Below are 15,959 nucleotides of genomic sequence, written 5' to 3'. Positions count from 1 at the left end.
AGTCCCAGATACCGAGCCAGAGAGAAACCCTGCCTTGAATGTTTCCAGCAACCGGGGGAGCAGTACTTTCTCATATTTCTTATAAAAGCTGAAGGGGAGCCCATCGGGACCTGGGGTGGAGTCTCTGATACATAAATTTAGTGCTTCTGAGATCTCCCTCCAACGTTAATTCAGAGTCCAAGTGCTCCCTCTGGGCTTGAGATATTGTCGGAAATAACACCTTCCCCAGAAAATGATCAATTTCTATCCCTTGTGCAACTGTCTGTGTTCTATATAAATCTGAATAAAACCTGCTAAACACCTGTGCAATCTGTCCCGAGGTATTCTTAATAGTGCCATCCCGATAGCCTTGCCATTAGCCCTAGAGATTTGTACCATATTTGCCAGTAATTTGAAAGTCTTACTACCCTCCACAAAATACCTTTGGCCCTGAAAGAAGGTTTTATGCTGAGCTTTTTGGTCTAAAAACTCCTGTAGCTGCGCCCTTGCATCATTAACCTTTAGTCTATTCTCTTCCCCAGGTGAGTAAATGACCGCCTGTTCTGCAGCCACCAGAACTTCCTTCAATCTTTTTTCGCTAGCTCCGAAAGTCTTTCTCGCGTAGCTGATGTTATTGCTGTATATTCCTCTAATAAATGCTTTAAAAGAGTCCCATACTACTCTGCTGTCATACTCCTGAGAGTTCTTGGACCAGAATTCCTGGGTAATACTCTCATTATCGATCTGCGATTCAAGAATTGAGATCCAATATGGATTCAGCCTAAAGCTACTTTCTTTCCCTCATTCTTTCTCATCAAAATCACAACAGGGCTATGATCTCATATCAGGCAGGTTTTGTATGGCATTTTATGAGTCATCTTGTAGAAACCTGAGTTGACTAAACAGAGGTCAATTCGGGATAAAGTACCATAAGATCGGCTCATGCAGGAAAAAGCTCTTCGATTGCCATATAAACTACGCCAAACGTCTATCCATTCTAACTCTTCACAAAACCGTGCCAGCGGCTCCTTACCCCCGCCCACAGTCATTAGCTTACTATCCAGTGGTATCCTATCTCGACAATTGTCCATGGTGGCATTGAAATCACCCATGATCATTAGGGCACAGTTTCCTTTATCTTCAATAAATACAAGTAGGTCCTTAAGTACATTAAAAGAAAAGGGGGAATATAAATAAATGCTAAAATAACCATACTACCATAAAGTTTCCCAAACAAAAAAATATATCTTCCCTCTTTATCACCCCGCTGCTGACATATAACAAAATCAATGTCTGTGTGTATCAAAACTGTAACCCCTCTCGAGTAGATACTACCAAAAGAGTGTATTTCATGGACCGGCCACCTTTTCTTAAATCTGTACGCATAATTTTCAATTAAATGTGTTTCTAATAAACAAATAACAAGTAACTAGCTCCCCGGATATTCCACATCACTATTCTGATAGTATCAACCATTCAAGCGCAAATGAAAAAAAAAAGAGGGAAGAAAAAGAAAAGGAAGAAAAAAACAACTCCCCCCCAAAAAAAACCTGTCCCTCTCCTGCTGAGGGGATCCCCCCACCACCCCCGTTCCCATATCCCCCACCATGACCCATCTTACGTCTTCTCAACGGGTCTCTTTACACCTCAACGCCGTCCTTCCGGACCCTTCCAACCTCCCAACATAACAATATCTCCTTAAACTCGAATGCCTTGTCTGTCTAACCATTCAGATGCTTCCTCTAGGTTGGTAAAAAAACAGGTTCGCTCCTTAAATATGACCTTTAATTTAGAAGGAAACAGCAAAGCATATTGTTTTTCCCTACCTTTTTTCATAATCAGGTCTAGATCTTGAGAGCTAATTAGCTTGGCCAATATGCCTCTGGGGGAGGGGGGGGGGGGCAGGGGGCCTGGTGCCAATTTTTTAAAAGGGACCCGGTGCACTCTCTCAACGCCGAAAACTGAAGAGAAATCTCCTCTCCCAAAGGTGTCTTCCAGCCATTTTTGTATCATTTTGGATTGGTCCCTAGGCTCATCTCCTTCCGGATAGCCCACTATTCTTATATTCGACCTCCTTGACCTATCCTCCATAACTGTAGGTCAGTGTTTTCCTTTTTAACTTTGTCCAAATCAACTTTAAGATCTTTAACCTGTAGCTCCAATTTCTTGTAACTTTGTACCATGTCCTTACTCTTTTCCTTTATTTTATTGATTTCTTCACAAATCAATTTAATGTCTACATTTAAGCTACCGATCTGTTCATTAACAATCTCTATTGTGGCCTTTGAGTCCTCCACTGAGCTTTTGGTGTCTCTAACCGCTGTCAAAATTTCAGTCAAGAGTGAGTTTAGTTCCTGAGGGAGACCATCCCTTTGCAAGATCTCCAGGCTGAGACTCCCCTCCCCCCCTGTCGCCCCATCCTCAACTGTATCTTTGGTGCCTTGCTTGGTTTTGGAGGGGGGTGATTTCCACATTTTTTCTAGGCCCCCCCAGATTTCCTCACGTTCGCCTTAGGAGGCATTGTTGTTTTTAGGAATAAATAAATCCAATAACTTAGCCAGTACCCAAACAGACACGTATGGCCCCAGGACCTAAGTACATCAATGGCTAGCAAAACTTTTACATTAACTACCCCTGAAGCCTTAATATTCCAAAAAATAAATGTTAATTCAAACGGTTTGCTGATGGCAGTAATCCTAGAGGAAAAAAAGCAATACTAACGACCTGACTATGACACTGTGATCCCTCAAGACATATAACAACAGAGAAAATTGAACAGTCATCATACAGCCATAGCGTGTCATGCTTGAGCAGTGTAAATGGCATTAAGCTGCTTTGAAATCCAGACAGTTTTATAGTTAGTTATTAGTCCAATATAGAGTGGTTAGATATTAGGTATTAGTCCAGCGTAGTAGTGGACAGTTTTGACCTCCAGATACACAGCATAAACAAAGACCGAAGCTAATGTAAGCCAGTCCAGGGTCTCAGGAAGCGGCACTTTAGAAGAAGAAACCACTGCAATGTGAAAGCCGCTTCTTGCCCTAAATGTTAGTGCATGTTAGTATTGGATAAGAAGGATAAGAAAGTGCTTGTTAGTCCAGAATGCAGACAAGCCAGTGTCCCAGCGGCAGGTTACGTCCAAGGCAGGAACGAATCAGGAGTTTAGTTGTTAGTTTAACCTTCAGACACTTGTACTCCAAAAACGTCACATGTAGTTAATGACAATGAAGACAATGAATACTCCTGGAAAGGGAGATATTTACCAGAGTAGCTGTAAAGTACAAAAACTCTCCTTGCCCAGAAACTCCTCTTCTGCCAGCAGTAGTTAATAGCAGATGGACCACAGGAGCAATATCGCAGGTTCATCGCGGCATATAACAAATTGGACGTAAATCTCACCATGCTCTTCCCCAGCTGGATCTTCAGAGTCTGTAAGCGTGAAAACCGCGAACCGCCATTGGTAGCATGTGCCGCCCAGCTGCTAGTCCTCCGTCCTGGTGTTCAGACCGTCACGGCTTAGCACGACTGGACCGGGAAGCCATCTACTCTCCTCCTGCTGTCCGTCTCCGCAGCGTCCGAAACCCTTTAATCGGCGACGGTTACTTGGGTCTGCAGGGCACACAGGCGGACCCAATGTACATCGCCGGCATCAAAAAAGGCTGCCTACAACACTGGCAGCAGCGGCCGCCGGTGCTCAGTTACGAATCCAAGCGCCAGTGCATGCTGCTCGGATCTCCGCTGGGATCACACTAACACCGGGAGGCCGGGAGGGGCGGAGCACGCGGCAGTGACGAGCACCTCACGTCATGCCGTCCAGCACCATCTTTATTTCCCATTTTGAAATGACTCCCACTTGTACTTGGGTTTTATAGTTAGTATATAACTTTATTGTATAAAGCATTTTCAACCAGGATAGCCAAGGTTAACCCACCACCATAAAGTAATAGCATATCATATTGATTTCCTCTTAAGCTGCAGTTATCAAAACACCTAAAAAAATTGAACTTTAAAGAGAACCCGGCAGGCAAAATAACCCCCATAAACTATATATATTTTTATAAACTGCCATTAGAGAGCATTGCCTCTATCCCTTCATTGTCCCTCTACATGCCTGTAAACCTAAGCAATGAGGTCCTAAAGCTGTATGCAAATGACCTGTGAAATGTCCAATGAGTCATTAGCATATTCAAGCTGTCCAGCTTATTCATGAGTGGGAGGCACAGCCACACCCCCAGTGCTTGACTGACAGTCTGTATAATGGTGTGAGGCTGTATAATGGTGTGAGGCTGTATAATGATGTGCTTTCTGGTGCTGGCGCCCCCTGCAGCCTGTGTGTGTGTATGGGAGAGATACAACAGATCCAGGCAGCCATGTTATAGCAGAACATGTCAGGTACATGTGTAGCTGATGTCTGTGTCTCACACATGTGTATGAGGAGGATGCAGCATGTCAGCAGATAAAGCACAGACACCAGCAATGCTTTACTATACATTACACACAGACATGAGCAGGGGGAGGAGAGGGGAGGGGTAACAGGGGTGACATCACTGCCTCTGACCATGTGACCTGCCTCATTTGCATAATAAAGAAAAGATGATTTTACAATGATTAATGTATGAAATAACTAGATAAAGGCTGGGATGGGATCCTTGTGAGCTGCTCCAACAGGTAGAGGTGACAGGACTAGTGACAGAGACCTGATGACAGGTTTCCTTTAAGTCAGTATGCAGATATTTGTGACCTAGTCATTTCTTTTCTTTTTTTTTTGTCCATTAAACCTTCTTAACCTTCACAGCGATGGCAAGAAAAAGTAGATCATATTTGGCTGCTTTACTGACAACTTTGCTATTAAGTTTCTCAATATGTTCTATAGAGTAAGAAGTGATCAAAAGGCTGTATAGTCCTCAAAATGGTAGCATTGAAAACATCTCATCTCGAAAAAAAATGAAACCACACATAGCTCCATACTCTGAAGTATGAAAAAGTTATTAGCACCAGAAGATTTTGTAAATGTATGAAAACATTATAAAAACCTATATAAATTTAGAATCCCCGTGATCATACCTGTCAGCCTTGGTGGTGGTGGACCCACTAAACCACCACGAGTGATGAAGTAAGCTGACACCTGGGACTGGAGTCTAAGTGGCATACGGTATTCACCAGAGTCCACCACAGAGCGCGTTGGACTTGCTGCGGCGAGATACCACCAGGTCGATCACAAGCGGGACTTTGCTCGATGGCCTAGACGAGGTACAGAATCGGTAGACAGAATCTGAGTCGTGGTCAGGCAGGAGGTCAGGACAGGCAGCATAGAGTCGGGAAGTAGCAGAAGGTCAAGACAAGCAGCAGAGAATCAAGGTCAGGAACGGAAACAGAGGTCACAATGGATAATCACCACAGTCACAGTAGGAAGCTTTGTCTAAGGCTATGAGGCGCAAAGATCCGGCAGGGGTTACAGGAAGAGGCTGGCCAGCTCCAATTAGTGATGCGTTGTCCCTTTAAATCTCACAGAGGCGGCGCGCCTTTGGAGGAGGGGACACTCGCGGCGGATAACAAGAGACGGCGCTGGAGCGCGGAGAGGTAAGACTGGTGGGGTGCCGTAACAAGGGGACACAGGGGGCCGCTTGTGACACGAGATGTGGGTTTCAGGAGCACCCGTGACAATACTAACCCAAAGAATATAGGAGACATCTCATTAAGGGTGCACAGTGAAAGCCGTAAAAACAAAACCCACAAGAAAATGGTGCAATGCCAGATCCTGAGATGAGGGGTCAACACAAGATAGTTGATGTTAAGAGAAGCTTCTGCATACCTAGTGTAAGGCAGTGGCTGGAAAGGTCATCAATGACATCTATAATCCTGCTAGGTTATTCACCTATGCTTGGTAAAGGGATGGTCATTGATGATTAATCCAGGTTCTGGGGCAGCCTTAATGCAGCTTGTTAACCCACACCAGCTAGAGGTGATGCTGTGATTAAAGCAAGCCTAAAGGTAAAGACTGCCATTGCCTTTATTTTGTATTTAGTAGACAGAGAGGGAAAAGCTACTGTGTTAGCTAGAGCCCAGACGGGCAGGTCTTTTGTTTTGTATTCTGTTTTTGTTGGTTATGAGCCTGCACATGTTGGGCCTGTAAATATACCTGAAAATAAAGACTGGAAGTAGAATCAGTTTGGAAATACAAGTCCGAATCTGCGTCTCTATGGTGTCTCTCACAAGTGAGCTAGACCCCCTACACTTTTTAATCTTTTAATACATACATACATATGCATAAATATCCAAATAATCCAGATTGTTATTTTCTATTCTCTGGCCCTTTTCATCCTTTCTTTTCACACAGCCCAAAGGCCAGAGACCCATAAGAGGGTTGTGAGAAGGGCAACAGTGTGACCTAGTATAGTATACTTGGGGGGTACCTTCCTGGAGAGAAGGTCAAAGTTTAAGTCTGCTGGTTAGTTATCCCCATGCAAGGAGCTGATTGAAGGTAGGGCAGGAGGAGTGGGAAAATTTCTCTTGTGAGGAAATCATTTCTTGGTGCTCACCTCGAAAGTAATGTGTGGATTTTCATTTCCCAGCTGTAATATTTACATATGTATTGGCCACGGAATTTCATGAGCAATCTTTACTTAATCAAAATACTTAAAAAATTTTAGGGAGACAATTCTCCCCTTAATACACTTCTCCTGTCATCTTTTTAGAAGACATGAAAAAGTGAGAAAGAAATTGAGAAAAAGGAAAGAAACGTAGAAAGAGAGGAAAGGAGGGAAAGAGACAGAGTGCAAGAGACTATTCGGGGTTGGGGGGGGTCGGTGGTATTTTCCTCATTCGGCAATATTTGATGTAATACATCTTCCGTTTAAGTATTTCACACTTAGCCAAACTCTGGAAAATTGTATACCGCAGGCACAAAATACAAAACTACAATTGTAGACAGTATAGAGAACCTAATAATCATGCCTCCCAAAGCCTAAAGTGAATTTATCAGCTCTAGGAGGCCATTTGGGTCATAACAACCCTCGTAAAATCCCAGTGCACTCTGTCAAAAAGCCTTTTTGGCATCGATTTATGAAAGACTCTATCACCAGCTCTAGTCTTCAGGCGATGGCTGATGAGAAGAATTTTAAGTCTGTATTAAGAAGAGAGATTAGTCTGTAGTTTTTGCATATAGGTCTATCCTTTTCTGCTTTTGTAATTGATATAATTTATGCCTCTAACATTTCTTTTAAGATGCCCCCTCCCTCTCTAAAGTTGTAAAGGAGATTAGTTATTGGTTTAGCTAAAGTATCTACAAACTCACTATAATATTCATTTAAAAAGCTGTTTGGGCCCTCTGCTTTCGTCCTTTTAAATTTTTTATGCTCCTGGTTACCTTTTCAATACAAAAACTAGAATTTAAAAATTTAGCCTTATCTTTATCAATTTTAGGGAGGTGAAGGTAGTTATTTATTTCACTTAGATCTGGTTTAGGCAAAACTTCTTTTTTTCTAAATTGTAGAGACCGGAATTGCAAATACCTGAAGTATTTTCTGAGGATTATAAACTTCTACCTCCTACTACTATAATCTTTAACATGTTCTATCTTATTATCACAGAGTTTTTTTTAAACTAATATTAGTCAAGATCTTTGCTTTTCGACCAAAAGTATACTTTTTTTGCATTAAGTTTTTAGAGGTCTTCACTGTATTCCGTGCAAAGTTCTGTTTGCAGTTGTTTACAAGCTTCTTTTAGGGTATCTAGGGCTACAATGTCTCTTTGTGAAGTTTCTCAAGCATTTAATAATAATAAGCCTTAACATTTTTTTAATAAAAGGAAATCAATCTTTTAAAAAAAACATAAAAACTTGGAAATACTCACCTCCGCTCCTTTCGATATTGATTCCGGCGCTGTCCTTGGGTTTGTCTTGACACGCCGGGATCACCTAGTCACCTAGAAAAGAAACCGATAATTATTAGCCCAGAGCACGGGGAAAAGATGTCTTCGGGCTACTAATTTTGCGTGTCCCCGCACATGATGTCATGTGAGGGACGTGAATTCACACCTCTTGTGTGATGTTACCTCCCTCTCACATGCTCCCAGCTTGAGGTGCGGGGACATGTTAACATTACTTTTCTTTTCTAGCTGTTCCCGGCATGTCAAGACTAGCGAGGGACAGCTCTGGGATCAACATCAAGAGGAGTGGAGGTGAGTATTTCTATTTTTTTTGTTTTTTCAAATGGTTGATTTCCTTTAACCTTAGCCCTTCATGGTTCTCAGTTTCCCTGCTGTAATGTTTGAGGTGTTTGGGTTCTGTAGTTTTATTTTATCCTTTATTTCCCATTTTGGGCTCTAAGTGGGTTCTAGCATCAAATGAAATGAATCACACTGGTACTTGGGTTTTATGGTTAGGAAAGAACTTTAATGCATAATTTATTCAGGACAATTTTCATCAGAAAAGCCAAGCTTAAACCGAGACCATAAAGAGTATCATACTCACTAAGTAAGCCTTTTTAAGATGTGCTCAGCCTCAATCCTTGAACATTTTTACTTTAAAGCATTGTGCAGATATTTTTCACCTTCTAATGTTATTTTTTTTTTTTTTTGCCAATTAAACCTCCTTAACCTTCACAGCATAGGCAAGAAAAACCTTTTCATATTTGACTGCTTTATTGACAACTTTGCTATCTTGTTTCTCAATAAGTTTTATAGAGAAGCCACCATCTGCCAGAACCGTCCTTATAAACTCTTCATCGACAGGCAAAGAGTGGAACTGGTGTTCTCCAATGGAGAAATACTTGACATTAAATGTCCCACCGAGGAAGAGATGACCCCCTATGTCTAACATGGACGCCAACTTTCTAATGTTCTTGCTATAAGCCTCTCTGTCTTTGCTGATATGTGATAGTAAATAAAAAGATGTCACACAACTGGCTTTCGAGAAGACAGACTTGTCAATTGGGTTTTCTTTGCTCTCGTCAAATTTCATAATAGACTTGACTTTTCTTCTGAGAGTCTCTTCTTTTTTCATCCACTTTTTCCTGGGTAAAGAGCAAAATTTAACAAATAGATGTTAAATCCAAACAACGCATAGTAATATCCATTAGAATACATTGTATATATGTAAGACATTTTCTACTGGGAGACTAGAGAGTAACCCTCTGAGCACTAGCTATAGCTATGTATGTACATCTCAACCCCTTCAGGACTTTTCAGTTTATGCTCTCCTGTTTTTTACTTAACAGGTACCAAAACCTTTTTATTTTTTAATTTAGTAAAGCCATATGAATACATTTTATCTACGTAACTAATTGTGATCCTGACTGGCACCAAATTCTGCACTTTTATTATTTTTTCAACTTTTTACATTTTTACTGTTTAAAGCCTCTCCATACAGCAGTAAGAAAATGGTGATGTATAGTGACGTTTGATGTAATGTTCCCAGCATTAATCAGGTATTGATTCCCAATCACTTTAGATATTACATATTGATCATTGATGATTATGAAATTACATATTCAATTTCCCTAGACCAACAGTAATACAATTAGTGTTCAGCAAAATTTTTGAAGATTTGGTTCAGGAATTATACTGGAAATTGGTATATAACCCCCTTTAGTCCTCCATAGTTTTTTTTAATGAAAAGGTCCTATCTTGTTTTGGTAGTTTTATTAAAGTATTAGTAATATTTTTGGTTTGCAGTTTTTACTGAAATAATTACGGTAACTTACAGGGTATTTTGCAAAAGGACAATAACGGTAATCATCAAAAGTCCATTGAAATCAATGATCTCTTAGACTTGTGTTATTATCATATACATTTTGATTCAGTGCTGTAAGATTGACCCGGGTTATATATGTATTAACCTATAGAATATTGGACATTAGAAAATGTCAGTAATATTACTAATGCATTCGCTACCCTTGACCAAAAGGAATACTATCAACCTCTTATAAGCGATTATATCTATGAACCCAATAATCATTTACAGTAAAGGATCATAGCTTGGATTGTCAGCAGCTTCGACCCTCAAAAAACTTACTAAAAACACAAGCGAGGTCATGTCTAGAGAAGCTTAAAGTGTAACCGTCATTTCAAAAAACTTTTGATATGTTGTAGGGCAGGTCATTTTAAGCCCTTTTGCAATTGGATTAGTTACCCGAATCTTGCTCCTTCCTCTTGTATTCTGCAGACTTCCCCTAGATGTCAGCAATCTCACATATGTCTGTTACTATGGACATTCCGTCTTCAGAAAGAAGCTGAGACTACGGAGGGAGAGACACGCCCCCTCCCCTCCCTGCACACAGCTGTTTACCTCATGTCTCACTGCCCCAGCACTCAGGTGTCACTGCCCCAGCACTCAGTCATGTGCAGGGAGAAGCCCTGACTAATGTAATAACCAAGCACCTAAACTTATCTCTCCTCAGCTTTCCCTACACCTGTATACTGTATAAACTAATAATCCACACTGACAGAAACTGCAGCCCCCCATCACCTCACACTCCACAGGAAATGGCAGGAGAGAAGAGACTCCAAGCTGCGCCCTCATGTGCTGTGCTGAACTATTACTTAGATAGTAGGTACATAGATAGATAGATAGATGATAGAGAGATGGATAGATAGATATGAGATAGATAGATATGAGAGATGGATGGATAGATAGATAGATATGAGATTGATGATTGATAGATAGATAGATAGATAGATAGATAGATAGATAGATAGATAGATAGCTCAGCAGCAGGCGCTTGTGATGAAGTGACAGGGGGCAGGCTCCGCCCCTCCATCTTGCTGATTGTAGTTTTTTGAGAGCTGGAAACCATGGTTGCCATGGGTCAAAAAAGGTACTAAATGAGGACCGAGAGGCAAAATACTTTGAGGAATGATTCCCAGGGACACCTGGAGCAGAATTATGTATTTTAGTTTTCTTTTGCTCAGAATGATGGTTACACTTTAAGCATACCCAGATACATGTTAATGGTCAGATTGACTTGTGTGGTCCTGTAGTGTGAACTGTACATAAGACTATTTCATACCTGTCACCTTCTGAACAAACGTCTGAGAGATGGGACCAGTCAAAAGTCTCCTCTTCACCGTTCCTCCATTTCTCTGCATGGGTTAGGGAAAAGTCATTTGCCTCCAGAATTATTATTTCAGTGAAATAGTCACAGATTGACAGCATTGGGCCTATCATGGGTCCAGTCGAAAAGTCAATTAGTGTAGTTCCAGTAATTTTACCTGTTACAAAAAAAAAAACAAAAGACATTGTCAGTCTACATCAGCGTTAAAAAGAAAATGCCACCAGATTTTACCCCAATAATCTTCTAGCCCCCTATGAAATGGTATGAAATGTCCTTTCTAGAATTCCTTTTTTTAAAAAAATCAAGTAGTTTTTATTGACTTTTTTTGCATTTTACAAACATATAAACATTCCCCTTTCCGAAGACTTAGCCCCACACACCCCTACCACTTATACACCAAACAACCCTCCTTCCCGAGGAGACAGCAGTTAATATATAGGCATATCACGTCACATGCGTACATCTTTATGGTAGACCTTGTTAAAGTGCTTTATTCAAGGTTAATTTACAGAAATATAAGAGCATCCAAATTACAAAAAGGGAATGGGCTACGGCGCAGGAAGGCAGAAGGGACACTATTATCATCCGCTCAAATCTTTGCTCTTACAATTTACCACTTTCTCTAGTTTTACAATGGTGTTCATTCTAGAGATGTACTCCACCACTGTGGGTGTAGAGGGGCATAAACCAGTATTGGGCAATTAGCTTTTTGGCTTGTACAACTTTCTAAATATGCTTATAGAGACAGCATTCGTCAAGTTTTCTTCACCTAGGGGGGCCAGAACGCACACTATTGGGGAAGCCCTTAGGTTTATGCCATGTATCTTGAGAACCAGAGCTAAAACTTTCTTTTAATAATAACACAATTTCCAGCATTCCCACATCAGATGCATTAAATGCACCCTTTCAATCACGCACCTAGAGCAGTTATCATTTTCCCTAAACCCTACATTATGCCAGCTGGGAGTTCTGAACACCCTATGGATCAAAAAGAGCTGAGATAGCCTGTGGGCTTCACACAGTGATAGCATAGGGGGTCGCTTCCAGAAATGAAGACCACTATTCATCTGTTAATGGACCTGTGGGCCATCACTGAAACATGGATCCAGCAGAATGACACTGCTTCGTCTGCTGCTCTGTGCTTCAGTAGCTTGCAATTCTCTCACTCATCCAGACCTGACAATAGACAGGGAGGAGGGGTTTCTTTGAGCCAGTCACAGGGGATGAAGTGTCCAGGCTCCTCTCCTCTGCTCGCCCCACTACCTGCATCGGTGACCACATCCCCTCACATCTCCTATAGTCTCATCTCAAAATCATCAACCTCTCTCTCTCTTCTGGTATCTATCCCTCTTCCTTCAAACATGCTGTTGTCACAACATTACTAAAGAAAGCTTCCCTGTACCTATCCAGTGCTGCTAACTACCGACTTGTCTCTAATCTCCCATTCATCTCCAAACTCCTGGAATGCCTGGTCTCGACTAACCTGCTATTTCTCAACTAACTCCCTCCATGATACCCTACAATCTGTTTTCTGCTCTTTGCACTCTACTGAGACTGCTCTACTCAGGATGCTTTGCTCTGTTGGCCTGAAGGACACTGCACTCTTGGTTTTCTTCCTATCTCTCTGACCGCACCTTCGGTGTAAGCTTCTCTGGATCTCTATCTTCTCACTGTTGGGGTTCCTCAGGGCTCAGTCGTAGCTCCTCTTATCTTTTCACTCTATACTGCCCCCATTCGACAAACCATCAGCAGATTTGATTTTCAGTAACATATTTATGCTGATGATACCCAGCTATATAATTCTGCACGGAATTTCACTTCCACCTTACTGCGGAACACCAGTGACTCTCCCTCTGCCATCTTTAACATCATATCCTCTCTCTTCTTAAAGCTTGATCTTTCCAAAAATGAATGTCTTGTCTTTCCACCATCTACTAACTGACCTAACCCTATCTCTCTGTTTCTGTCTGTGATGTCACCATAACCCCGAGGCAACAGGACTCTGACCTGGACTCCGACCTCTCCTTTGCACCCTATATTCAATCTGTTGCTCGCTCTTGCCGGATGCACCTTAAAAACAATTCTGGAATCCAACCATTTCTTACAATTGAAACCTCTAAAACCTCACTCTTATCTAGACTACTGTAACTCTCTACCAATTTGTCTTCAAATTCCATCTCAATGCAGGAGCCAGTCTTATATTTCAGACCAAACACGACACTTATTCCTCCAGTCTGTGCCGGTCACTGCACTAGTTGCCTGTCTCAGTCCGAATACAGTTTAAATTAATATCCCTCATCCACAAAGCTCCTCATAATGCTGCACCTCTTTTCTCTTATATCATTCAACCCACAAAACTTCAAACATGCTCTTAAAACCCATTTATTTAGAGAGGCCTATCAATTAGCTAACTGCATTCAAATGTATCTCTCTTTATTAACCAATTCTGCATACTCCCCCTGTCTTTTATCCGTAAAATGCCAGTTACCAAGCTTCAGGCTTCTTTGCAGTCCCATTGACTTTGGACTTTGTATATAAGATGGAGGCCATTATAAAAAATGGCTGGACCATTATACAAGCTCTTATACCTCCTGTGTCACCCCCTTCTTCGTCACAGACTGTAAGCTCTCGTGAGCAGGGCCCTCACTCCTATTGTTTCAGATGAATGTTATTACTCTGTAATGTCTTATTTTATTTGTATATGTCCCCCATAATCTGTAAAGCGCTATGGAATTTGATGGCGCTATATAAATAAAGATTATTATTGTTATTAACCCCTTAAGGACGCAGCCATTTTACAGCTTAAGGCTCAGCCCCATTTTTTGGATTCTGACTTGCGTTGCTTTATATGGTTATAACTTTTGAACTCTGTTACTTATCAAAGCGATTCTGAGATTGTTTTTCCCCACATGTTGTACTTCATTTTAGTGGTAAATATTGGCTGATAAGTTTTGCGTTTATTTTCCCAAAAAAAAAAAAAAGATGAATTTTTTGAAAAATGTAACTTTTTTGAAATTCAAAATCATTACATTTTCAGGTAGATAGATTTACCACCTTAATAAGTTGCTGAATAACATTTCCCATATGTCTACTGTACATTTTCATAATTTTTTTAATGTTTGGATAATATATTTTGATGTTGTGCAGCTTACGAATAGAATAGCGATTTTCCGTATTTTCAGAATTTACTCTTTTGCGGATAAATACTGTTTTGAATGAAATTTTACATATTTAGCATCAAAATCCTATATAATCAACCCATTTCCAAATCTGCACCCCTCAAACTGCTTTTAGGAAGATCGTTAACCCCTTGAGATATTCATAGTAATTGAATCAAAATGGAGGTGAAATTTACAATGGTCAAATTGTGCCGGTTATACGTTCATTTAGCCCTAAAATTTACACATTTCCAAAAGATAAAAAGAGAAAACCCACCATAAAATTTGTTCTGCAATTTCTCCCAAGTACAGAGACCCCCCACATGTGGACATTACTTGTGTTATGGGGGCACAGCGAGGCGCAGAAGGGAAGGAGCGCCCTGCAGCTGCCAGGATTTTAGTTTTCTCGTTGCCTCCTTTTGTAGGCTATAAAATTTTCGTTATTGGGGCTATGTGATGGCACTTTTTTTGCGGGATGAGATGCTTTTTCCAGTGTTGCCATTTTGGGGTTGGTATCACCTATTGTTGAAAATTTAGGAACTCGTTTTTGAGGGCAGGAATAGAAAAGCATCAATTCTGTACTGGATTTTTGACTTTTTTTTTTCGTTTTCACCGTTTAGCCTAACAATCATGTTATCTTTATTCTATGGGTCAATACGATTACGGGGATATCAGACTTGAATATATTTTCTTACATTTTACTAAATTTGTCAAATAAAATCATAATGTGGGGAAAAATCTATCATTTGTGCATCACCGTCTTCCAAGTGGCATAACATTGTTACGTTTTTGGCTACAGAGCTGGTTGATGGCTTGTTTTTTGGGGGACATGTTGTACTTTGCACCAGTACCATTCTGGAGTACATATGTTTTTTTGATCACATATGAATTTTGAGTACATATGAATTTTTTGTAAAAATGATCATTTTTGGTGGGTTTTCAACAATTTTTTTTAACGGCGTTCATCGTACGGTTCAATAATGATTTACTTTTATTCTACGGGTTGTTACAGATGCGGTGATACTATATATTTGGGGATTTTGACTTTTTTGGGGGGTTATATGTATCTTTATATGTTATGGGGCTTGTGGGCCTTTTTATTGATCTATTACTTTATTTTTTATTGAATAACATTTTTTTTTTTACTTTTTCACTTTTCACGTCACAGACGCCATCTTGCTGGCAGTGCCTGCAGGCAGTGCTGGGGACCAGAGCGGACCCCAGCACTTCCATAGCAGCGATCAGCGCCCCCCGAAAACGGTTCGGGGGTGCCTATCGTGGGGGAAAGACCCCCCAGAGGCATGTTAGATGCCGCGGTCGCACTGATTGCGGCATTTAACGGGTTACACACCCGTTACATTGGGGTGCCGGCTATTAGTTACAGCCGCCCCCCCGTGTTTCCCGATGCCGGTTCGGTTCCAATCCAGAGCCGACCCGGCATCAGCTCTGTGGTGGATATTTCCGCCCCTGAACGCTAAGTCACTGCGCTAAGGGGTTAATGTCCTCCTCCCATTTTGCTTTGACATGTAGAGGAAATTGTTTGTGATAAGAACTCAACAGTCTCTTGCAGACTAGAGAGACAAAGCCTTCTGTGTCCTCAGAGGTCCCCAAGTGGTTAAGAATCAAATGAGAGCGAATAGTTAGATCTGCTTCCCTACTCTGTGCCTCTAAGGCGTGACGAAAGAATTCAATCTGTTATGTGAAATCTCACCCGTTTACCTATAAATTTCTCACCGTTTACCAATTTGTTGTTTTTGAGGTGAACAAACAT

At 41.0% G+C, this 15,959-nt stretch overlaps 1 protein-coding gene across 6 annotated transcripts in view; it reads right to left on the bottom strand.

Moving 5' to 3' along the window:
* Nucleotides 1-8,477: 8,477 nt before the first annotated feature.
* LOC140125727 (nicotinamide N-methyltransferase-like) overlaps nt 8,478-15,959 on the bottom strand; it is a 53,745-nt gene continuing 46,263 nt past the window's right edge. For all 6 annotated transcript variants that reach the window (XM_072144579.1, XM_072144581.1, XM_072144582.1 and 3 more), the window contains 2 exons: nt 10,986-11,187; nt 8,478-8,990 (listed from right to left, as the gene is read on the bottom strand). In XM_072144579.1, the coding sequence (XP_072000680.1) occupies nt 8,561-8,990; nt 10,986-11,187 (632 nt within the window). In that variant the 3' untranslated portion in view covers nt 8,478-8,560. The remainder of the gene's footprint in view (nt 8,991-10,985; nt 11,188-15,959) is intronic.

Source organism: Engystomops pustulosus, chromosome 4 (genome assembly GCF_040894005.1).
Source record: "Engystomops pustulosus chromosome 4, aEngPut4.maternal, whole genome shotgun sequence".
Taxonomy (NCBI): Eukaryota; Metazoa; Chordata; class Amphibia; order Anura; family Leptodactylidae; genus Engystomops; species Engystomops pustulosus.
The sequence above is the reverse complement of the archived record's forward strand: the minus strand, read 5'-3'. Positions and strand labels throughout refer to the sequence as shown.